The 25,277-nt window shown below is 36.4% G+C and overlaps 3 protein-coding genes and 1 pseudogene across 3 annotated transcripts; 2 read left to right on the top strand and 2 right to left on the bottom strand.

Annotated features, from left to right (window-relative positions):
• The first annotated feature begins 371 nt into the window (after positions 1-371).
• On the top strand, positions 372-977 carry LOC126696182 (uncharacterized). Its single transcript, XM_050392961.1, has one exon. The coding sequence runs from the start codon at positions 372-374 to the stop codon at positions 975-977; it is 606 nt and encodes a 201-aa protein (XP_050248918.1).
• Positions 978-13,802: 12,825 nt separating this feature from the next.
• On the top strand, positions 13,803-15,658 carry LOC126695245 (eukaryotic translation initiation factor 1A-like; annotated as a pseudogene).
• A 424-nt stretch (positions 15,659-16,082) lies between these two features.
• LOC126695243 (protein IQ-DOMAIN 33) lies at positions 16,083-19,335 on the bottom strand. The gene is made up of 6 exons (XM_050391917.1): positions 18,856-19,335; positions 18,316-18,597; positions 17,720-17,926; positions 17,145-17,258; positions 16,699-17,073; positions 16,083-16,388 (listed from the first exon to the last, which is right to left on the bottom strand). Exons 1-6 carry the CDS (start codon positions 18,925-18,927, stop codon positions 16,284-16,286), a joined length of 1,155 nt encoding a protein of 384 aa, XP_050247874.1. The 5' UTR covers positions 18,928-19,335; the 3' UTR covers positions 16,083-16,283.
• Positions 19,336-23,670: 4,335 nt separating this feature from the next.
• Positions 23,671-24,573, bottom strand: LOC126696183 (uncharacterized). Its single transcript, XM_050392962.1, has one exon. It carries the CDS (start codon positions 24,571-24,573, stop codon positions 23,671-23,673), a length of 903 nt encoding a protein of 300 aa, XP_050248919.1.
• Between the last annotated feature and the right edge of the window lie 704 nt (positions 24,574-25,277).

A 25,277-nucleotide genomic window follows, 5' to 3' on the forward strand; every position in this document is an offset into this window, starting at 1 on the left:
TGAACTTCTTGTTGTCCATGACCATGCGAAAGGGGGAAACCTTGAAAACGTACTTTAACAGATACTAGGAGATGTTTAGCGAGATAGATGAGAATTTTGATGATGTGGCTATAAGGACTTTCAAGGTCAGCCTACCTACCGAGCATGATTTGAGGAAGTCTTTGACAAGGAGGCCTGCTAGGAGTGTGCGTTAGCTCATGGATTGTATTGATGAGTATAAGCGGGTTGAGGAGGACTAACAACAAGGAAAAGGGAAAGCTAAAGTAGTCCTTCAGGATAGAAGGGATTTCAAGTCGGAGAAGTATAACAATAATCGATGTAGGAGGGATTTTGCTAGGCACCCTGGATCTACTGCTACTCAGGTGGTTAATATGGTGTTCTGGGAGCCTGTGCATCAAATATTGGATAAGATAAAAGATGAACCATACTTCAGGTGGCCCAATAAGATGGGTGGGGACCCCACGAAACGTAATCAAAGTCTTCATTGTCAGTATCACCAAGACCGAGGACACATTATTGACGAGTGCAGGACTTTGTGTAATCATCTCGAGCAGCTAGTTAAGATTGGGAAGTTAAAACAATTCTTGTATCAGCCTAGTGGAGAGGACAGTCAGACAGGGTCGAGAACTCAGAAAGATGCTTCTTCAAGACCACATTTGGGGACAATCAGTGTTATTCTTACTGCCCTAGGTAAGACTGATTCCCATCCATCCAGGGTGATGTTTATAGATCAGCCATTTCTAGAGATCTTGATTCTTGACCCCAAAAGGAGTAGAATGGAAGTCCAACCAACCTTGAGCTTTTCCGATAAGGATAAGGTGGGAACCCTACAACCGCATGATGATGCTCTAGTGGTTATTCTCAGGATTGGAGGGTATGATGTGAAAAGGGTTTTAGTAGATCAAGGTAGCGGTGCAGAGATCATGTACCCTGACCTATTTAAGTGGCTGAAGTTGAGGCCTGAGGACCTGGCTTGATATGACTCTCCTTTAATAGGGTTTGATGGGAAGATTGTCTTTCCTAAGGGCCAAATCAAACTACCTATTCAGGCAGGGTCAGAAGTAGTGAAGTGAACTTCATTGTGGTAGATGCCTACTCCCCCTACACTGCTATTATGGCAAGACCTTGGCTTCACGCCATTGGGACTGTGTATTCCACCCTGCATTTGAAGGTGAAGTATTTGTCAGGGGATCAAGTTAAGGAGCTGGTTGAAAGTCAATCTATGGCTAGGCAGTGTTTAGTGGCCGCGATTAGGCATCAGACTGGAGGTGAATCCTCGGCCTCTGCGAAGAGGGATTTATAGCAATTAAAGGGAATAGTCTTGTCTGCGGATGTGGTGGTAGAAGGGGCAAAGTGTGAAGAATTGGAAAAAATCGTTATTGATGACGAGGAGGAGAATTTTTTCCAAGCAGGAGTGCAATTACCTCCTCGGGAGAAGGGAGAATTGATTGTCTTCCTTAAGAAAAATGTTGATGTATTTGCGTGGAGTGCTTATAAGGCCCCTAGAGTGGATCCAAATTTTATTTGCCACCACTTAAATGTTAGTCCATCTGTTGCTCCTAAGAAACAACCACCTCAGTGCTCTTCTAAAGAGCACTTTGATGCTATCAAAGGGGAGGTGATTAAGCTTAAGCAGGCAGGAGCGATAAAAGAGGTGTTTTATCCCGAATGGTTGGCTAATACAGTGGTTGTAAAGAAGAAGAGTGGGAAGTGGCGAGTAAGTGTAGACTTCATTGATTTAAACAAAGCTTGCCCAAAAGACCCCTTTCCAATGCCTCGGATAGACCAATTGGTGGATGCAATTGTGAGTTGTCCTTGGATGAGTTTTTTGGACGCCTTTCAAAGGTATCATCAAATACTATTAGCTTTGGCTGATTAGGAGAAGATTGCTTTTGTTACGTCCATTGGGAATTACCATTACAAAGTGATGCCTTTCGGACTGAAGAATGTGGGATCTACATATCAGAGGATGATGACTAGGATGTTCGAGTCCCAACTTGAAAAAAACATTGAAGTCTACATAGATGATATGGTTGTGAAGAGTAAGGTAGAGTTCGAGCATGTGAATGACCTCAGAGATATTTTTGAAATATTGAGAAAGCACAAACTACGCCTTAATGCTTCTAAGTGTTCTTTTGGCATTAGCTCAGGTAAATTTCTAGGTTACTTGGTCACTTATTGTGGAATTGAAGTCAAACCTGATTAGATTAAAGCAATTAACAATCTGCAGCCTCCTTGAAATCCCAAGGAAGTTTAGAAGTTAACTAGAATGACCTCTGCTTTGAATCGATTCATCTCTTGGTCAGCAGACAGGTGTAGGCCCTTTTTCCAATTGTTGCATAAGTGGAAAAGATTTGAGTGGACTGAAGAGTGTACCTTGGCCTTCCAGCAGTTGAAGGAATACCTTTCTCGGCCACCCATTATGTTCAGGCCCGAGGAGGAGGAGGTTCTATTTGCTTACGTTGCTGTAGCCTCCCATGCAGTGAGCTTAGTGCTGATACGAGTTGATAATGGAGTGCAGAGACCGGTTTATTATGTGAGCAAGTCGTTGCATGAAGCAGATGTTTGTTATATACCATTGGAAAAGGCCATCTTGGCAGTAGTGCTACATAGAAGCTCCCTCACTACTTCCAAGATCATACAGTTGTGGTTTTAACTCAATTTCCTCTTCAATCACTACTTCGGAAAGCTAATTACATAGGAAGAATTGCCAAGTGGGGTACGATCTTAAGGGCTTTTGATATCAAGTATATGGCTTACACCTCTATTAAGGGCCAGGTCCTTACAGATTTGGTGGCCAAGTTTGCTGAATCTCCACTAGAAAAGGAGGAAGAAAAGTAGAACATGGATGGAAAATCAATTGGGATGGTTTCCTTACAAGGACCTCTATCTTGGAGGGTATATGTTGATGGTGCAGCTAATTAAAGAGGATATGGAGTGGGGTTAGTTGTGATATCTCCCGAAAAGATTATTATTGAGAAATCCTTAAGGTTGGGCTTCTCGGCCACGAACAATAAGGCTGAGTATAAGGCTTTGTTGGTAGGGATGACTATGGTTCAGAAAATGGAAGGAAGAACAGTGAAGTTATTTTCAGATTCAAGGTTGGTTGTAAGCCAAGTAAAGGGAGAATTGGAAGCCAAGGACTTAAGAATGCAAGAATATTTGAATTAAGTTAGGCACTTGCAATTAGGGTTTGAGTCTTTCACCTTACAGCAAATCCCTAGAAGCAGAAATATGCATGCTACTCTCTTGCCACTCTTGTAACCTCCTCGGCGCAGAGTTTACCTCGAGTTATCCTGGTTGAAGATTTATGTAGGCCTATTGAGATAAAAAGGGAGAAGGCCCAAATTCGTCAAATTAGAGTAGGACCTAGTTGGATGGATCCCATAGTTCTGTTCCTTAAGGATGACATCTTGCCCAAGGAGAAGAGGGAGGCTGATAAAGTGTGAAGGAAAACTCCTTGTTTTTGGTTGTTCAAGGATCAAAAATTGTACAAACGCTTTTTTTCTAGGCCATATTTGCTATGCGTCCATCCTGAGGCAGTAGAGCCACTCCAAGAAGAGTTACATGAAGGGATTTGTGGAAGTCATACTGGAGGCAGATCACTGTCTCACATGGCCCTCACTCAAGGGTATTGGTGGCCAAGTATGCAAAGGGAAGCGCAAGAATACGTGAAGAAGTGTAACCAATGTCAGAGATTTGCTCCAAATATTCATCAGCTAAGGGGTGTCCTCAATCCGCTGTCTAGTCTCTAGCATTTTGCTCAATGGGGCTTGGATATTGTAGGGCCCTTCCTTAAGGCAATAGAAAATAGGAGATGGCTTTTGGTCGGCACTAACTACTTCACCAAATGGGTTAAAGCTGAGCCATTAGCAAATATTAGGGATGTGGATGCTAAGAGGTTTGTGTGGAAAAATATTGTCACTCGATTTGGGATTCCCCATACTTTCATCTCGGACAATGGGCTTCAGTTTGATAGTAAAACTTTCAGGAGGTATTGTTGTGAATTAGGTATTAAGAATAGGTATTCAACTCCGGCTCATCCCCAGGGGAATGGACAGGCTGAGGTTGTCAATAAGGTCATAGTGAATGTGATCAAGAAGAGGTTGGATGATGCAAAAGGTAAATGAGTGGAAGAGCTACCACATGTTCTCTAGACATATAAAACTACCCCTCGTAGGTCAATAGGGGAAACACACTTTTCAATAACTTATAGGACCGAGGCTATGATTCCTCTGGAGATTGGATTCCCAACGCTGAGGAAAAGCTTGTTCACTCCAAACAACAATGACAACCTATTAGAGAAGAGCTTGGATTTGACTGAAGAGCGAAGAGAAAATGCCATAGTTCAGTTAGCATATTATCAATAAAAGCTCAAACAGGGGTATGACTCAAGTGTGAGATTAAGATCGTTAGCACCTGGAGACTTAGGATTAAGAAAGGTTATGGGTACTACAAAAAACCCAACATGGGAAAAGTTAGGGCCCAATTGGGAAGGGCCATACCATATCACCTCGGTAGCTGGCATAGGTGCTTATTTCCTAGAAGATTTAGATGAAAATGTCATACCACATCCTTGGAATGTAAATAACTTGCGAAGGTACTATTATTAATGAAAGGCAGCTTTGCCATGTTTTTGTTTCTAACATTATGTATTATGTTTATTACTTGTTTGGGTATTAAACAGAACCTCGGTCATGCCTGGTACCTCATATCACATACCTTGGGTAAATTAATATTCTTGATTACTTATTTGAGTATTAAACAGAATCTTGGTCATGCTTGGTTCCTCGGACCACATACCGTGGGTAAATTAATATTCTTGATTACTTGTTTGAGTATTAAACAAAACCTTGGTCATGCCTAGTTCCTTGGACCACATACCCTAGGTAAATTAATATTCTTGATTACTTGTTTGAGTATTAAACAGAACCTCGGTCATGCCTGGTTCCTCGGACCACATACCTTGGGTAAATTAATACTCTTGATTACTTGTTTGAGTATTAAACAGAACCTCAGTCATGCTTGGTTCCTCGGACCACATACCTTGGGTAAATTAGTACTCCTCATTATTTGTTTAAGTATTAAACAGAACCATGGTCATGTCTGTCTCCTCAGAGCACATACCTTGGGTAAATTAATACTCCTAAGGCAAATATTCATGTGTTAAACAGAACCTTGGTCATACTTGGCTCTTCGGACCATATACCTTGGGTAAATTAACACTATTCGGTATCTCCCTAAGTATTAAACAGAACCTTAATCCTGTTTGGTTCCTCGGATCATATACTATGGGTAAATTAACACCTACCATTGCTTTGATATGCTGTTAATTGGATGAGCAGTTGACATTGTGAGTAAGTACATGGTTTATCATTATGTAAGATTGAGAAAGAAAGCCCAAAGCACATATGGTCATATGAGCTGCTTGTTTCCAACATGTGAGGTATGTTTTTGAAGTTAAAATAAATTTTTATTAAAGATTGTAGACTTGGAAGGCTTAGCCTATTCTATGGTTGATTGTGTAGAGTGTAGCAACTATACTATCACTTATACAAATAATTGTTGAAGTCAAGGATATAGGTATATCTTAAATTGAATGAAATTATATCTCATTTTTATATCAATTAAATGTAAGGTAAAGTGAAAGTTATGTTAGAATTTGCACAAGTACCACAAGCATAAAAGAAAGCTCATAATTGTCATTGAGTTAAGTCTTGGATAAGGCAAAATAAGTACAAACTTTGAAAATGTAAACAATAGTTACATAAAAACAAAAGTCTACAAATTCTAGCTTAGGCCCTACTTAATCTTCAGTGGGGGATTGTCTTTTCCTGTGGCTTTGGTAGATTTGGTACTGTCAGCTGTTGTGGAGGCTAGACCTTTACCCTTGGGATCCTCTTTGGTAGGCATAGGAAGAGTTACCAGGACAATCTTTAAGCTCTGAGAGACCTCTTTACCCTTAGAGGGGTCTTTGGGCGTAGTTGAGGCTTGGTGGCTTCAGGGACCACTCCTTTAGTTATATCCTTCTCCTTTTCAGCTACCTCAGTCTATTCTGCCTCTTTAGAAGGACTGTTGGAAGAAGATAGGGCATTGACAGGGTTGTTCTTGCTAGGATTCGTCTCCCTGGGGGCAGTTTTAGCTTTGGAGCTTGGGGGGCCTGATGCTCGGATTGCTGGAGGATAGTAGACATTCTCTGCTCTACCTCAACCCCAGCCTGGTTGAGGGCCTCATTCCACACTTGGAGGCAATAAGTTCTACACACCCCAGAGACTTCAGCCTTGAGAGCCTCCTCAGTCTCTACCACCCCAACGTCGTAGCCATCTTGCTCGGCCTTTTCTACAGCTCTCTTCGCCTCTTCCAACTTCGTCTTCAAGGTCCTTATCTGCTTCTTAGTTGTAGATAACAGATCCTCAATCAGGCGGAGTTGTTTGTGCTGAGTCTTAGCCTGCTTCTCAACCACGTGCAAGGTAGCCTCGACATTCTTCCTTTCCCTATCAGCCTCGATTAGTTGGTTATTATGCTCTTGGATCCTCTTCTCGGCCAGGGAAAAGGCTTTCACAGTAGCTATTCGCCTCCCTTCCTCATCCTTCATCTGCCTGTGGGAGTTGTTCACCAACTCTTTGGTCCTGTGCATAGCTTGAACAGCCTTTCAAGGAAAAAGTATAATGATTAGAGAAAGCAATTGAAACCTTAAGTAGAAGAAAAATAACTAAAAGACTTACTAGTGCAAGGTCCCTCTTCAAGCTAAGAAACACTTCGTGTTTTTTCATGGACCTAAGATTGGCCCTGTCCCTAGGAAGCAAAAGGGCCTGCTCCACAGTAGTCACATACCCAGCCTTCCCATATTGGAAGTCCCTTATAGAAGCATTTATTGGAAGATGAGCTCCGTCCAACACCAAGGGGGGGTTCCAGGCTGGCACCTTAACTGGGCGGTCATACCCCCTCTCCAACATGGATTTTTCACTTGAGGATCTTGTGTGAGCAGTTTTAGCTGCTTTGGCCCCCTTTTGGGGCTCAACTTCCTTGGAAGGAAGACCCTTTCCTTCCTCCATCACCTCCTTACTCTTCTGGTCCTTTTTTCCTCTTCTTGTCAGTAGGATCAGGTTGGGGAGCCTGAGTATTTAGAGAGGTGGGAGGTTTGGTTTGGATTGCCTTTTCGGGCACATTGCCTCCTGCGTGGGACTCCAGCAGGTCCATAAGGCTTAACCTAGTCTTGCGTTGTAACACCATCACGTCAAGAACGGTTAAAGCTTCCTGGGTATGGCTTACTTTGGCTAAGAGAAGGTGGCTAAAATCACCAACTAGAGCTTTTAGGGATTGGGGCTGGTTGAAGACCTCAAAGTCGTCCTCGGAGTTTGAGACTTTGACCACTTCTTCTTCTTCTTCCTGAATTGCTAGTAAAGAAGGGGCTGCTTCTTCCTTGACTATGTACTGGAAGGGTAGTTCTACTTGCTGTACACCTTTTAGAGTAAGGCATGGGTTAAGAAAACTCGGTACGGTGACGTTGATCAAGAGTAGGCAGCGGTCTTTTGCTTTGATCACATACTTGGGTGCCTGGAAGCTGGATGACAGGGGATTGTAACCGAGGATGAGATGGGCTACTCTTAATTGGCCGTCTGTGTGGACAAATATCTCGGCCTTGAGTATTTTTGTCAAGTCTGGCTCGTTGACAAGGCTGAAGTTCGAGATAGTAGAGTATTTATCTATAGGTTCATCAAAAGCAAAAATATTGCCAGAAAAGAGCGTATATAAAAGAAAAAATAAATAACAAGTACGAATAGAAAGGGCGAGCAAAGGAAATGTTAGTAGGAAAAAAGGGTATTGTTAGAATAATAAACCTAGGCCTAAATGCTTCATCTAGTGTCCTTTCTTTGGTCGGATAGTGAAGTCCATCGTGCCACTCTCCTAAGATGATTAGATAACCCTTGTTGGACTCAGGGAGACACGATATGAGCCTAACCTTGGGAACTCTAGTTTTTAAGTAATACCCTGGCCCTGTTAGTTTATGATGATTGTAAACCCAATTAACGTCATGATGGGTGAGGTTTTCACCCATCTTCTCATTGAGAGCATCTACACTACCTAGAATCCTAAACATATTGGGGGCACCTTGGGTGGGGGAGAGTTTGTGAGCAATTAAGTAATCCCTAGTTACTTTACCCATAGGGATTTCATCCTTCCCTCTATAAAGACGATCATAGGGATTACTACTTCTCCCTCCTGCCTCATAGCGTGCCATTCCCCTTGTTTACAATATCTAATGGAAACCTTCAATGGGATTCGGTATTGAGCTTTAAAGCTCTCTATACCCTTTGGGGTGTCTACTAGGTAAGCAAATCTATCCATGTGAAAGAAAAACTGAAGGAAGTAGGGGGACGAGGTAAAGTTAGGGGGGTCGAGGAAGAAAGGGCTCTAAATAAAAGAAACAGAAGAGAAGATGAGAAGAAGAAAGTACTGAAAACAACTTACGGAAGGGAAGAAGGGCTTTTCAGACTAGTTCTTAAGATTTGAGAGTGCAAAAAGTGAAGCAAATGAAGTCTTCAGGCAATATATGTATGAGGGGGAAAAGCAAGCGGGAGAATTCCTGCCCAAGTCCCCATAAAATCTTCAACCGTTGGATCTCCATTGTACCATAGAAGGTGGGGAACATGGGGCTGTAGAAATTGAATGCAAGTGCCACCCGAATGACGAAACGTCAAGAGTGTGCTTTTAGGCAGTTGAAAAGACACCTTCACAGATAGAGGTGATGTAAGAGAAGAGCAAAATAATTGTTATAATATTGAAATCCTCCTTTTTTTCAAGGAGCAAAAGAAGAGAATTTTGAGAGGCTATTGTAGGGATGAAAGGCCCATGAATGTATATTGGGCCATAGGCCTTGTTCAGTACATTTAGTAGTCCGAGGACAAGTAGACGTTAGCGAAGAAGTACAAATCAGTAAAAAATGGAAGGATTCTGGTCATGAGGGTTTAGGAAGATAGTCCGAGGAGAAATGCCTCCTCGGCTTAACAAGGTAGCGGTTAGAAGGGTTAATCTGTCATTGAGAGCAATACTTCGGACGATTCTACTGGTAAAGACAAACATCATGAGGGAATAGGACAAAGAGAAGCTAAGAAATATCTAACAGAAAGCTGCTATCACCACATTAAATGCTTTGCAGCTAACTTCTTGGCTGCATTAATGTGGAGGTGATACTTAAATAGTAATATTTAGCCTTACAGCTATCCCCAAAAACTGCAGGAAGGTGCTGATGGGATAAGGATCAAAACTAGCAGTTTGATCTACACGTGGAATGCTGAGATGAAGCAAAACCGGGTAATATAAAGAAAAAAGACCCCATTACAGGGGGAGGATCAGAGCATCTATAAAAAAAAACACTGAAGCAATAAGAACTGTAACTGTAATAAAGTTTAAGAGAAATATATATAAGAGCTACTCTCCTCGGACTTTGCCAAGGAAGATTTTCTATACACCAAAACTTATTTATCTTTGTTTTCTTGTCATCTTTAACCCATTATGATTGTTGTCCATCTCATTGAAGTCTAGTTTCAAGCTCACTCTCTACAAATTCATTATGTTGGGCTCTTTGGACCTTAACCCTTTTATCTTTCGGACTTAGGATCCAAAACGAGTCCTTACAATAATAAATACTAAAAAAGGGTTCATTCACATGAATTTATTAGAAAAATTCTTATCAAGCTAAGTAGAAACAATAGCTAAATAAACTTGAATTTCAGTAGAAATGTGTGGTAAGACATTTTTCATCCACAAAAGAAAACTTGTGACATGAATTACATTTCTAGCAAATTTGTGAATTACAGAGATTCCTTCATCGATATGAGAAAAGCTAATACTATGAAAAGAATGTTAAAATTTTTGCAATCTTGTATCAAAAGATCAGAGGAGACCATAATTATCAAATTGATTTCGTGTGATAGAGCTGTTTTGCTCACAAGTTTGGTGAAGTGCTATTTAAAGTTACAGCAAAGCTTCCTTTCAAGTCATATCCCTATTTCCAAGTCTGGACTCATCGTAATGTTTTGTGATATATGGTACACGGGAAATGTTAAATTAGCGAAAAAAATAATTGAAAGTATATGATTATCAAAAAAAAAAAAAAAAATTGAAAGTATACGAGAAAGTGTGTTATGTAATGAAATTTGAAATTAGAATTAAGGATATCCCTCGTAATTATAAGAATCGAAAAAAAATTGATCTAATGTTTTGGAAGACATGCAAAACAATTAAAAGAAATAATTAAATTGTTTCCCCCTATCCATTTTTTGGTTCAGTAGAAAAAGAAGAAGAAATAATCTATATATATATATATATATATATATATATATATAAAAGAGGGAAGGACTCCTGTTAGGAGTCTCTTTTGCCTCCTCAAAACCTTAACAATTACTACCTTAAAACCCTAAACTTAACTTCACCTTAGGATTAAAAAAAAAAAAAAAAAAAAGACTAACGTAAAAAAATAAATAAATAAATAAGCAAGCAATCTGATTCAACTTTCTTCTTTGATTAATGAATTTTATGACGAATTTGTTTATATTGTTATTATTAATAAAATTTCAATTCAACATATGTGGATATTTGTTTATATGGTTATTAATGAATTTTATCTTTTATGTTGAATTTTTTATTTGCTTTCATTTGTGCTTGAGATTTTCTTTCTATCTTATTCTTTTGTTATGTTTAGAATTGATTTTCTTTTGAGTATTTGGGTTAATCTTCATATTTATATTGACATTGTTTTCGTGGGTTTGGTTTTTGGGATGAAATTTCTACTAATTATTTTTTTATATTGTACATGGCAGATAAAGCATCTCTATTTTTTTTGGAGAAAAATCAAAACTGCAACTTATGTCTTCTAGCCTAGGGAACGATAAATATTTATTTGGTATGTTATATATAAATTTGTTGAATTTGGCTTGATTTTGAAGTAGAATTTAGGGATTCTATAAATTTTGAAGTTTTAAGTCTCGGGGTTTTTGGTATTTGCGTCTCAGTAGGTTGATTTTAATTCTTCACCTTAAATGCTTTTTATTTAGGTTCATGTGATTTTTTGTTTTCTTATTAAAAGCTATGATTTTTGGTTGATTAATTATTTGTTTGGATTAATTTCAATTAATTATTTGTTTGGACTCAACATAAAAGATAATGGAATTAGGTATTATAATTTTGATATTGTTCCATGTTTTGAATTGTCTATATTGTTATTACTACGAGAAAGTCATATTGCTACTCAAATTTGAAACTTGGTGTGTCTTCCTCATATCATGGTCTTTGTTTATATATTTGGAGTTTATATTAGTTTTGAGTGTGTGTGTATATATAACTATTGAGAGTTTTGCTTTATTAATTTAAGAATTATAAATTACTTTGTAGGTTTTGGTAACTATGCACTTGCAACATAATAACGTTCAATGTTAGACAACACTTCTAAACTATGGAAAAGTATAGAAGTTAAATATTTCATCATTTTGTTTTCAAAGTCAATAGCTTTTCCATACATCGTACATATTAGCGACTAGTTAAATTAATAATGTTTCTCTAGAATTGTACACAGAGTAATAGTATGGTGGAATTTATATTGTTAGCACTAGCATTTACACCCCCCAGTTGCTATTTTACATTTAAAACTTCAAAAATGTTGCTCCATCTAGGTATGGGTCCTTAAAAAATTTTAGAACCTGTGAACAGTTGGTTTTTATATATAGAACCAATTGTTACTATTATTTTAATTGAGAAAGGTGAAGAGAGGAAAAAGAAATGAAAGAGAAGAGAGAGAAACATGAATTTTTTTTTATATATATTATTTGATGTTGTAGTTTATATTATTTTAATGAGTTGTATATAAAAATAAAAACTGGGATGTTGGATTAGTTGTAAAATGAGATAATAAAATAGATAAAGTAGATTTTGAGGTTGTAAAATAGAACTTTTTTGGAATCCCGGATGGAAATGCATAAAACTTATAAAAGTTATAATTCAATGAAAATATAAGCAAATTTATCAATAAATTAACTAATTTTTAAGTTGCATTATTATTATTATTATTATTTTTTAGAGAGTTTCAACTTATGACGTTCAAACCTGATGATAGCTCTTTATTAGGACAAAATGGGCTTCTGCCCTTTTCTACAAACTAATTAGCCTTTTGCCCTTCTTCCCAAACTAAATAGGGAAATGCCCCTCTTTTGAAACTCGACTTTTTCAAAATCGAGTTAAATCCTATAGTGACGTTTTTAAGGACCTATAGTGACGTTTTTAAGGACCTATAGTGGCGTTTCGTAACTTGATATCCATAAAATCGAGTTATAGGCAATTTTATTGCCTATAACTCGATTCTGTGAATATCAAGTTATAAAACGTCACTATAGGTTCTTCAAACGTCACTATAGGTCCTTAAAAACGTCACTATAGGGCTTTAGAATTTTTTTTAAGGACCTATAGTGACGTTTTTAAGGACCTATAGTGGCGTTTCGTAACTTGATATCCATAAAATCGAGTTATAGGCAATTTTATTGCCTATAACTCGATTCTGTGAATATCAAGTTATAAAACGTCACTATAGGTTCTTCAAACGTCACTATAGGTCCTTAAAAACGTCACTATAGGGCTTTAGAATTTTTTTTTTTTTTTAACTCGATTTTGAGAAAGTCGAGTTTCAAAAGAGGGGCATTTCCCTATTTAGTTTGGGAAGAAGGGCAAAAGGCTAATTAGTTTTGTGGAAAAGGGCAAAAGCCCATTTTGTCCCTCTTTATTATCAGACCAAGATATCAATCGGTTAAGCAAGGATTAAAATACTTTACCAGTTGAGTTAACAGGAACCCACATTATTGTGTTTTGTTATAACATATATAACCATATTTTGTGGTTTAAGCAGCTTATAAATTTAATTAGATTTTATCACTTATGCTATGAACCACAGTAGTTATACTCCAAGTGAAAATATAAGAAAACTTTATACATAGAATTATCTAATATTTTAGCACTAATTTGGTTCACTCATATCTTAAATTTTGTAAAATTATCTGATTTGGTCCAAACACTAATGTGTTGTGGTTAATCATATTTATAAGTTAAAAAATCTACGTTACCAAAATAATTTTAATATTAAAAATCTAGGTAGATTAAAAGTATCACTGGCCATCATGAAAGGTCACCATAGTCAAGGGAAATAAATAAATAAATTTTACTTTCTCAACTTGAAGGTGCTGAATGATTCTCCAAGAGGGCTTGCATTTTATATTAATGTCAAGGTCACGTAATGGATATGTAAGTTTTGTAAATGATATGATTAATGGTAGGTGTTTGAAATATGTTTTTTGTTTTAGAATTAAAGAGAAAGAGAAACACACATTCTATATCAACTTTTATTCTATAATTTTTCTTCATAGTTTTTTTTTTTCTCATTACTTTAATTGAATAATTATAATGGATGCATGTACACAATTTATAACTATTATTTTTTTTTATAATAAACTTGTTATTAATAAAATTCTCTAACAATTATGTTATAATACATATACAATATTCTCAAAAACCATTTTACATAAAATATTACAATATTTTCGGTACATTGCACAAATAACTTACTGGTTAGTATTTAAAAGCATTCACTAGTTTCCAACAAGAACATCCATGATGACTAATTTTAAAACTCTAAAAGCTAAATTGAAAAAATAAACCAAACATTCCCGCTTTGGATTTGATTTATTATTATTATAAAAAAGTTACATATTTGGTCTACAGAAAAATAGCCAGAAGAATCCACAAACACAATACAAATATAAACGGCGGTAGCTAGAGTCTCAACGTAGAGTTGTTGCGATCTCCGCAGCCAGCAGAGCAGTTTTTTTTAATCTTTTGTTTCTCAATCTAATTTGTAGAGAAAAACACTTGGGACTAGTTGGAGCCTGAAGCTGAAGGTAACACTCTCTCTCTCTTCTCTATCTTCTTTGTTTGGTGCGAATTTTGTTGTCACACTTCATCTGATGGGTTTTGTTTTAATGTTTAACTTGTTTTTTGTTTTTAGTATGTTCCAAATTAGTGTTTCTTTAAATTAATCAGATAATGTACTACTAGTTAGACAAGACAAGATTGAAAATTTTCATATGGCAGGTGCTTGCTTAATGCTTATACACTTTGCACTTGTTGTTTGTGGAGAAATTTGAGTTACATACATGTTTCAAATTATTTTTTGCATGACTTGACTTGACTTGAACTGCTTGCTATATGTTATATTATGTAGTCTGTTCAGCCATTTAATTCAACACAACCAATTGCAGACAGTAAAAAATCGCTGCTTTCACATCTGACATCTGTTTTGTTACGTTCTCACAGTCACAAGAATGTATGATGTTCATCTTTAATGTCTTTGTTTTAGTTTTAGACTAGATCAAGTCGTAGCCAGACATTTCATAACCGGTTAGGCCATTAACAATCACTATGCTTAGCTTTATTGATATGTTATACTTAAATGGCTTCAATTAGTGTTATGGCTTCATATATATATGTGTGCGTAGAAACCATGTTAGAATTTGAAAATCAAGTTCTTCTAATTGATTGACTGGTGGTGGAGACATTTGAGATAATTGGAATGACATAGAGATCAGATGTATGGAGTAATGAAATTTCTAATTGTCAAGGGTAATTTTACAATCTGAATATGAGCTTACTATTTAAGCCCTCCAATAAAGCCATTTTTTTTTCTTTTACTGGTTTTCTCTCATAGAGTCATAGTACACCAACTTGCACATTCACGCCAACTGATTATGCTCTGAAGTTGGATTAGTAGCGTTTATTTGTGTCTTTATATGATTTTTTAATAGAAGTTGTAATTAGGGCTTCCCCCTCCTGGATGTTTCCTTGTATCACTAAGCAGAGAGTTCGATGATAGCTTTTTAATTTTTAAACTGTCTAAAAGACAGAGCCACTCATGAACCTATGTTGTTGGGTCTGTTAGGGAGTTTCAACTAAGTTAATTTTCTCTGATGCAGCAACAGAGTCAGTAGACATGCCAAAGAACAAGGGAAAGGGAGGAAAGAATAGGAAGAGGGGAAAGAATGAAGCAGATGATGAAAAGCGTGAGCTTGTGTTCAAGGAAGATGGGCAGGAGTATGCCCAAGTGCTTCACATGCCGGGCAATGGCCAGTGCGAAGCAATGTGCATTGATGGCTCCAAGCGCCTTTGCCATATTCGGGGGAAGATGCATAAGAAAGTATGGCAAGGTTGATGTGATCCTCAAGTACATGCCAGATGAAGCAAGGCTTCTGAAGGCATATGGAGAGCTTCCTGAGAGTATGCGTCTCAATGAAGGCATCATTGATGATGAGGAGGATGGTGGTGGTGATGATTATATTGAGTTTGAGGATGAAGATATTGATAAGATGTAGGGTTTTGGAATCAAATCTGTGTGGATTTTATCTTCACTTTTTTAAGTGTTGCGGTTAATGGAACATATAAGTCAAAACTTCGAAAATCACTTTGTGAGTTTGGATCTCTGGGGTGAATTGGATGTATAATGTATTTCATTATTCATTAACACCTCTTACTAACTGTTGTCAGTTATGTTTGCCTTTGCTAGACTACTATGGCTATCGTTGCCTTTTGGATTGATTGTTAATGTTTTGTTATACTCACCTGTTCTTGGTTGCTTAATGAAGTATGAATTTTGAAGGGTATAAAATTTTGAAGGTGCTTTATACACTGGTTATAAATTTTACATGGTCAGAGATGTGCAATTCTTTTGTGTTTGTGTCAAAATTTGAGAAACTTTAAGCATGTATGATTATTGAGAAACATAATTTTTAGGCTACATTACAATTTACACCCTCTATATTTGACATATTTTCAATTTAGTACTTTCAAATTTTATTGTTTTCATTTCAGTTCTTCAACTTCCATTCGCTTCCAATGTAGTCCTTCCCCCGTCCATTTCACACCGTTAAGTCAAATTAGATGGAAGATTGAACGGACCCAGATGGAAGGATTAAATTGAAAATAGATTAAAGTTAACCGATTAAAATGAAAAAAGAAAAAAAAGAAAAAGAAAAGGAAACATTAAGATATGTGTTCTTGGATGCTTGTTGGTAGCAGTTTAGCAGATAAGATAATGATTTTGAGTCTTGAGATTTACAAGGGAATTTAGAGACATTTAGAATCTACATAATTGATAGAATACATTCTAGACTGTAAAAACAAACATGGGTTGTCTTGACAGATTTTAGAAACACTTTGGGCAAGTTACTGATCAGGAAATCAGGAGACTGTTAAGATGAATTACTTTTGAATTTAATTTCTCTTTTGCTGCCCACTTGGTTTTGATTGTTCTTTATTTCCTTTTCAGTCTCCCTTGAACCATCCTTCATACTCACCTGCAGCATCATAAAATATCCCAGTTTGAAAGAAGTGTCAAAGAACTGAAAGAAAGAAGACGACACAATGACTCATAGTCTCATACTTAAATTTGCCATTAGCAGATATCAATCAACTTTGATTGTTGTACTATGTAGTATTAGATTGAGTGTCAAAAGTCATGCAAAAATCCTAGAATTTTATATCATGCTTAACTAAAATTCTTTGACCATTGAAGTCTTCAGATTTATAAGTTGATTTGGATCATCGCTTATGATTCAAAACTGAATATATTTTTATATTACTATAACTCTGGCCAGAACATTCTACCTTGGTGTACTCTTTTGTGCTATGGTAGCTTGGCACAGTTTTCCGCCTAGACACAGTTCTGGGAGCCTTAAGCCTGTTTTTGTTAGGCTTCAATCCATCTTTCACTTTTGGTGCAGCTACTTTAAAGCTGTCAAATTGGACAGACACCTCATTTGAGCCACAGCTTTCTTTTTCTTCTCCTGCTACATCGAAAAATTGTTTGCTGAGCATGAGTCTTTGATTGCTGTCAAATGGTTCAAGCTGCTTGTTTATATGGTTTTCAACTGAGGAGCTTTCTGGAAGGCGGGTTGCCATCCACCGATCTAGCCAGCTCCAACCCATGTTTGGTTCTTCGCCATTGGCTTGGTACTGTTTTCTCTTTGAACAGATTCGAAGCTACAAACAAATAGGTTCAAGTAGATTTATATCAGCAATAAACTAACATCAGAAAAATATTTCAGATGTACCTGTTGTGAGAAAGCATAAGCTAGTGCTCTCTCTCGCCTAGTTGTTGCCTCCAGTCTGCTCTGAATTCTCATTTTAGATATGTTGCTACTCACTGTGCTATCATCCCAGTCTTCCTGTACATTTCATGAGGTAAAATATATAAATATTGTACTTGAGCTTTGGCGCAATTGGTCAGGGGTTGGGAGGGGTCAGGTTCAAATCTTAGCACAAAAAGTAGAAATAGTGAAATGAGAACTAGCTGTTTGAAGTTTTGAGTGTTTCTAACCATAAATCCTAACTGAGTGAATCAGCAATTCTGCTCCAAGTTTAGTCATTTCAATAATTATACATCCTTCAGATTTCAAGTGAATTTGTGCAAGGATCTGTTTTGCAAGAACACATCCAATCTTGAAAACACCTCTGGACCAATATTCTTAAGTCATCTTTGTTCATTCCATTTATTCTTGATTAAGTTATTTTTAAAGCTATTTATGATTTCCATATTTTCCTCTGATTAAAATTTGCCACTACTTGTTTTTAGTATATCTGGCTCTAAGAACTAAAGCACAGAAGTTAGAATTGATTTTTGTTCTACCTTCAGCTGTAGAACTTGAGTTCTGGCCTTCTGTTGCATTCGGTGGGGAATTGCCACTCTCTCTTCTTGTACTGAGAAGACTTCAGCCGAATTTCCTGTTTGAACCTCAACTGATGTGCCCACAGACTCCCTACTTGGACTTTCTGTTTCCACAATAAGATCCTGGTTACCATCTTTCAATTTTATTCCTTCAATTTGATGCCTAACCTGAAATTTGAGCACCCCAATGACCGTAAAGTTCAAGAATTGCAAGTGCCATAAAGCAGATTCATTGGTTGTAAAATGCAGGTAATGTAAAGGTACATAGATATTTAATGCACGTTCAGTTCTCGTTTGAAAATTGGTATTTTCTGATTATGTTTTCCATTGGAAGGTAGATTTTTCAGGTAAATTTTTATTTTTTGAGAAAAATTTTCAGGTAAAATTGAACCAAGTGCATGCGAGTAAACTTATTTTTCAAAATTAAAGATCCCAGGATACTTTCATGTGTAATTTAATTAATCAAGATAAATTCCATTCAACACGATATCTAAATTTGAAGAGAACTAAAGCTTTTGAATAATAAAATTGATGTATTTTCAACAGTATGAATTAACCAGAAAGCCTCTAAATGCTGACTGAATGATGGTTGCGGCATTTTCTTCACACAAGAAATTATGGGTTGAATCCCGCTCTTCCTCTGGTATATCTTCCTTGGTTTCTTCACTTCGGATATCTACTTTGTCTGTCAAGTCTTCTAGTATGGGCTGTGTAACAGTGGCCTCAGAGCTTTTAACTGAAGCTGAATCCTCCTCTGCAACAACTGAATTGAATTCATCACCACAAAGGTATGCTCTAACAGAGCTCCATCGTTTCTTTTCCACCACATTGCTCCTTACCTAAATAGAATTAAAATAGAAAACCAGATAGGTATTTTACTCGAATAAAAAAACAATGTGATCAACCAAGTAGACTATGAAAACCAGACTAGTGTAGACATATGACTAAGCACAACCCATAAAGTTTGTTTGATGCATATGGCATACTTGATAACAAGTGACAAGAATGCGAAGAATAGGAATTTTCTATAACTAGAATCTAGACCATGATAGCTTCAAGAAAACTGTAAAACTGCAGTAGTAGAACTAGACACTCACATTGCTTTCATGAGTCCCAACAGACCGGTTTCTAGAGAAGACACTCCGTACCAACTCTCCAGTGATGCCCATCTCAAATTAGCAATTTCAAGAAGAATTCTCGAGAAAATTGTCCTCAATTATAATGAAAACCATTAAAACTGCTGAGTTTCGTCTATATATGATTGCAAATGAAAGTTGGAAAGTGCAAGTGACGTTCTCTTTCAGTAGTAGTCCCTAATATGCTTTACTGGATAATAGTACTTAATGAGATAAAGAAAATAGCTAACACGTTTTAATAAATAGAGTAATGCAACATGTTAAGCTAGAATTAGATCAGAGGATCTTCAGGGATTGCAGAACTTTAGAGCTGGATTTAGACCTTTAATTTACAAAAATAATGCAAGCTGAAAAGTAAAGTTTAGATAGAAAAGCATATATTTGAGAGTACATATTTTTATCACTTTTGCATATACTTTTTGCACATGGCTTGCAGAAGATTGGCCTAATAAAAAGTTTGCTTGCCATTGGGGTTGTCTATTCCTTTCAGCTTACTGCACCTACCCTTAAGTTGATTCTTTTGGGTTTCTGCAGTTTATTAGTTTGTTGATCCTGAAAATGAAAAGCACAACAAATAATCTTAGGGACTGTTTAGGAAGCCAAAATTTTTGGTCAGGGACTGTTTAGCCTGAATTTTTTTTTTTTTTTTTTTTTAATATAAAAAAATGCTCTAAGCAATAGCAAATGCCAAAGTCTTGTTATTGACCTCAGATGGACTTAACTAGCCACCATTTGTTATTGTGCTGAAGTGGTAACATCAAGGCTTCTTTTTTTTTTTGGTTGTTGCAAATATTGGTGCAAATTAATAATTTCTTGTGATACTAGGATGGGTGACTATGACTTGATACGCTTGCACATTAGGAATAAACTAATGGTCATATGCCAAATTAGCTACCATTTGTTTAATTATGATGAAATGTTTAATATTTTTTAAGGCTATTTTTGCAATGATTGGTGCGTCTTAATAAACTATTGTGATAATCAGGATGGGTGATGGTGACATACTACTACGTATGCACTTCAGGACCATTGAATTTTCAGTGCCAGGAAACCTCTGTCTGTCTGCTCAATAAGATCATATGGATTATGGACAAACACTGCAAATCTAAAAATTGATATTTTAGGGTGCAAGAAAATCATGAGATATAGGTGGTGCCAGCCATTGATGCATCAGACATGTGAAGGTCATTGTCAGCTCAGTCGTGGTCCTAATCAGCATTTTTTTTATTCGACTCAAAATCTTGGTGTTGCCAACACTATTGAGTTATGCCTAAGTATAGCGTTGCTCTTGCTCATGTCTAAATTTTCACTTTGTCCTGCAAATATTGATCCAGTTAAACACACAAGGCTGTTAGTTCTATTATTTATTTTTGTTTTGGTCTCTCTTTGGGCTGACATTACAGGATAAAATAAAAGGGTGGCATGTGCTATACACTTGCTATAAAATAAAAGGGGGTTTAGTTGTACTATGCATAGATAGAATGAGGGGCTGGTTAGTCTTAAGCTGGAAGGCCTTGTGGCTTGTAGCTGAGGATAAGAATGCTGAGCTTCACTAATTATTCATCATCATTCCAGAAGTGGTCCATCATATTCATATGTATGTATGTATGTATGTATGTATGTACCTGGCTGGATATCTCACGTGGAAATAATTGAGGATGATGGATTTTTCTTCAAGCTTATCTATGCTTATAATTATGAGAGCTGCTGCCTTTCTTTATCAACAATTTTCCTTCAGGAAGTAAAGGTTTGTGCTATGGTCCTCACTCTTCAACATAAAGAGTACTACTGAACATGCATTATTTATTATCATAGTCGTGTATTGTATTGATGATGCACCTGAAAGTGGCCAAGAAGGCAAAATATATATATATATATATATATATTAATTCAACAAATGGTAGTGATCAGCACTCAATGGACCAAATCACCATTTCTATTCTGATGAGCCCTCTCAAAAGCCCAAAACCATATTCTTCAAAGTAGGACTTGGAGGTATGTGTATGTGTGTGCGTGTACAAAGAATACCTCATCAGGTTATCAAAAAAAAGCATACCTCATCATTGTATCAAAAAGTGAAATTTCCTTACAAAAAGTTTGTGGTAAACAATCCATGGAGACAGCCTAGTTATAAATGCCAGCGGGCCAGTCCTTATGGTCCATCTCAAAAATGGGGATTTAATACTCTTTGGATTTGAGTTTGATGGGGTTCATTTCCTCAATATTTTCAAGGACGAGTGGAATATTTTCTCATGCCTGTGACAATGAAGAACACGAATGACTTTTCTGGCATCCCTGACTTTCCTACGGCCACACCTCCATTGGGCCTTCGATACAAGCCCACTGAAGAAGGCCTGTTGATGCAATAATGAAAGGTTCGAAACCGTGCTTTAGCCTAAGCTCGGGGACTCCCTCATGAGCCCATCTCTATGAAACTATATACTTTTTTTTTTTTTGATAGGAATGAAACTATATACTTTAATCCTTAATGGTGTTACTAAAGATTTTCTAAACCTTAGTATAATCAAAATACTACAAAAAAATAACTTATCTCACTCTCCCTTAAAAGTTACAATTGTTTTTGAGTAGAGTTGTGGTGTGTTTTTGTGTTAGAATCTCTTTCTCTCTCCCTTGTGTGTGTTTGTTTTTCAAAAAAAAAAAAAAATACACTACAAAAAGACTACCTGCTTGGGAGAACTTTTCAAATTGTAAGATTGAGATTGAGGATTTGGTCCAAGGAATAAAGAAGCTAAAGACTGGATATTGGATCAAAAGCTTGATGCTGAAGCCATGAAGAATTTACTTGGAGATACTGTCGGAATGCTACATGGAGGAAGCCACTCTCAAGAATTGGACTTGGGAAGGAGATGATTCCTAAGATAATCACCAAGATGTTGTCAAGACCAAGTTCATTGAGTCTGTTAAATACAGAGTGTGTCTCAAACGAGTCAATACTTTCGAGTCTAATTTTGTTTGTCTCTAATTCTGAGTAGTCCACCTCTGAGTCTAAGTCCAAGTTCGTTGAACCATTTGAAGATTCCAATAAGAGGAAGTTTGATTCCGCTTATATCTTGGCGTTTTTCATTGTTGCGTTAATACATAATATAATTGTTCATCAAAAAAAAAAAAAAAAAAAAAATACATAATATAATTGTAACAACAATGAAGAAACACCTCGGTTTGTTTATAAAATGAAAAAAGTATGTCAAACCAATTAAAGTAGAAATTGAATTTGTTAATTTAGAATTTCAAAATGAACTTAAAATGGTACATATTGGTCAAACTTTAACCTTGGAAGTAAAGGAAGAATTGATTGCAAAATGAACCTAAAATGGTACATATTGGTCAAACTTTAACCTTGGAAGTAAAGGAAGAATTGATTGCACTTCTAAAAGAGTTCAAGTAAGTATTTGAATGGTCCTACGAAGACATGCCTAAGATCGATATAGATATTGTTCAACATCAGATTCCCACTACGTCAAATGAAGCCGATATGGACACTCGAGATCATGGAAGAAGTTGACAAATAGTACAGTGCTGGATTTCTAAAGGGAGCCAATTACTTGAGTGGTTGGTTAATGTGGTACTCGTGCCAAATAAGGATAAAAAGTCAGAATGTGTGTGGATTTCTAAGATCTCAACAAATTTAGTTTGAAGGACGATTTTTCGTTACCTCACATTGACATGGTAGTAGACAATACAAAAAGGCATGCACTTCTTTCCTTTTATGGATGAATTCTCTTGTTTTCAATCAGATTAGTATGGCACATGAAGATATGGAAATGACGTGTGGAACCACTTATCAACGTGTAGCTACCACGTTGCTACATGAAATGATACATAAAGAAATAGAAGCCTATATTGATGACATGACAATGAAGTACAAAGATAACGAGAGGCATGTGAATAATTTGGAAGTTCTTTGAAAAAATTTGTCATTACAAGTAAATGCTAAATCCAAAGAAGTGTACTTTCTAGGAAGCTACTAGGTTTTATTGTCGGTTACAGAGATATAGAAGTGGACCTGGATAAGATAAGGCTATTCCAAAGATGAAAGAACCTAGGAATGAGAAGAAGATCCAAGTTTTCTCGGGATGATTTCAATATATCACTTGTTTCATTGCACAACTAACCATTCAAGTTGCCTAAGAAAAATGTCGGTAAAATAGAATAAATAATACCAAGTAGCCTTTGACAAAGACCAAAGAGTATTTGCTAATCCTTCAATGCTATTGTCACCACATCAAGGAAGCCATTGTGTAGACACCGCATTTTGTACCCCTTACGACTCGGACCCCTGTTTCCCAATAATGGTAGTACTTTAAAGTCCAAGGTTGGTTTAGGGCCCAATCATATGAAAATTGACTTGAGGAAAATATTTGTGGAAAATATAACTTATTTTTTGAAAAGTAAAATTATTTTTGGAAAAGAAGCAAGAAACCCTAAGTGTGCATATACATACACGTGTATGCGTACGCACACTCAAGCCATGCATACGCATGCTTATTGCATGCGCACGCATTTATGGGTATATGTACGTAGCTAGGGTTCTAGAAACTATGTAAGGAAAGGTTTTTTTGTAATAAAACTGGCTTGGAACGAATCCAGGGACAGAGCCACTACTTGGAATTAGGGGGGGGGGGGGCAGAAGTATAAACAAAAAAAAAAAATTGAAATTCCAAATAAACATTCATTTAATAAACCATCAACAAAGAAAAACACACAAAATTATTGTTTTTTAAGATATTACAATGCAATTATTTATGAAAATGGAACTCACAGTCTTTTTAAATCTTCAAAATCATCTATGATTGAATTTGTACTAATTGTTGCAGCAATGTCCTTTTCAATGAATAACATCATAGCGTTTGACAAAAACTCATCTTCCATTTTGTTGCGAATGTCAATTTTGATGACATTCATAGCTGGAAATGTTCGTTCTGTAGTTGCAGTAGAAATGGGAAGAGTAAGCACAAGCTTGACCACTCTATAAATAAGTGGATAGTATTCTGATTTTCTAGTTCTCACCATCCATTGGCACAATTCAAAAATATTTTTCAAATTCTTGAACCCTGAATTCTGAACTACATCATACTTATAAAGATCAAGTTCCTTTTTCAAATCATTCTTTTCATCATCTGTGAAGTCTATTGGATAAAAATTATCTACCAATGAACAAATATCACTAACTCGAAAAGATTCATATGCCTCTCGAGGGTCTAGAGCTGAGCTAAGCGTAAGTAACTCCATGACATGCTCACTAAACCGACGATTTAGTTCCTGTAATTGAGAATCTATTCCTGCATTAAAAATATCTACTTTATAATAATGCTCATTTCTAAAGCCCTCTTGTTGATGACGAGATCGACCAAATCTTGCAACATAACAAGCATTCATATCAGGGACATCTAAACCATGTTCCTTACAAAATGATATCACAATAACTAGTAAGTCATCCCATTTCTCATCTCTAAATTGTTGAATAAGTTTTTTAGTGGATGAAACTAAATGCGTAGCATTTAGAATGTCTTGCGATTGGTTTTGCAAAGCTTGAAAAAATTTATCCGTGATCCCCATAGTTTCATTAACAAAATGCAAGATGAAGACAAATTCAAACGAAATTAATACCTCATAAGCGGATTCTGCTTCTACTTTTTGTGAAGAATTTCCTTCATCCATAATTTTCAGTAGAACTTCACATGTTGGACTAAACAACTTTATCAAGTTAGAAACCGATTTATAATGTGAACCCCAACGAGTATCTCTAGGTCGCTATAAAGTGACCATCTGATTAAGTCCTTTCCCAGTCTCAAGCTCTTCAATATCAATCAAATATGCAATGTTAGAAGCTCTAGCAATTTTTAATTACTCTATACGTTTGCATGAAGCACGAATATTATTGATAACCAAAATCAATTTAGTGAAAAATCTATTAAGAGGGACAACTGCTTTTGATGCTCCTACTAATGCCAATTGTAAGCAATGTGCAAAACAATGAATGTAGTAAACATATGGACAATCATTCAAAACCAAAGCTTGTAATCCATTTCACTCACCCCGCATGTTGTTTGCACCATCATATCATTGCCCTCGAATGTTTTGGATATCTAAGCAATAATTAGAGAACAAATAATATATCTCCTTCTTAAGGGTTACTACTACAGTGTCAACAACATGAACAATCCCATAAAATCGTTCTCGCACAAAGCCATTTGTATCAACATAACTTAAAACCACAACCATTTGCTCTTTCATGGACTCGTCACGAGCTTCATCAACCAATATACAAAACTTTGCATCACCGATTTCTTCCCTAATTGCCTTCTTCACTTTGGTTGAAATAACATGTAGAATTTCTTTTTGAATCTGAGGTGATGCGTAGG

Source organism: Quercus robur, chromosome 8, assembly GCF_932294415.1.
Source record: "Quercus robur chromosome 8, dhQueRobu3.1, whole genome shotgun sequence".
Lineage (NCBI taxonomy): Eukaryota > Viridiplantae > Streptophyta > Magnoliopsida > Fagales > Fagaceae > Quercus > Quercus robur.

Excerpts from the sequence above, each read along its gene's own strand:
- LOC126696182 (XM_050392961.1), top strand. The coding sequence starts at position 372 with ATGGTGTTCTGGGAGCCTGTGCATCAAATATTGGATAAGATAAAAGAT.
- LOC126695243 (XM_050391917.1), bottom strand. The coding sequence starts at position 18,927 with ATGGGCATCACTGGAGAGTTGGTACGGAGTGTCTTCTCTAGAAACCGG. Across the intron at positions 17,927-18,315 it reads CAGCATTTAGAGGCTTTCTG|GTTAGGCATCAAATTGAAGG; the intron begins GTTAATTCATAC and ends CTCAAATTTCAG. Across the intron at positions 17,074-17,144 it reads CTTATGCTTTCTCACAACAG|CTTCGAATCTGTTCAAAGAG; the intron begins GTACATCTGAAA and ends ATTTGTTTGTAG.
- LOC126696183 (XM_050392962.1), bottom strand. The coding sequence starts at position 24,573 with ATGGATGAAGGAAATTCTTCACAAAAAGTAGAAGCAGAATCCGCTTAT.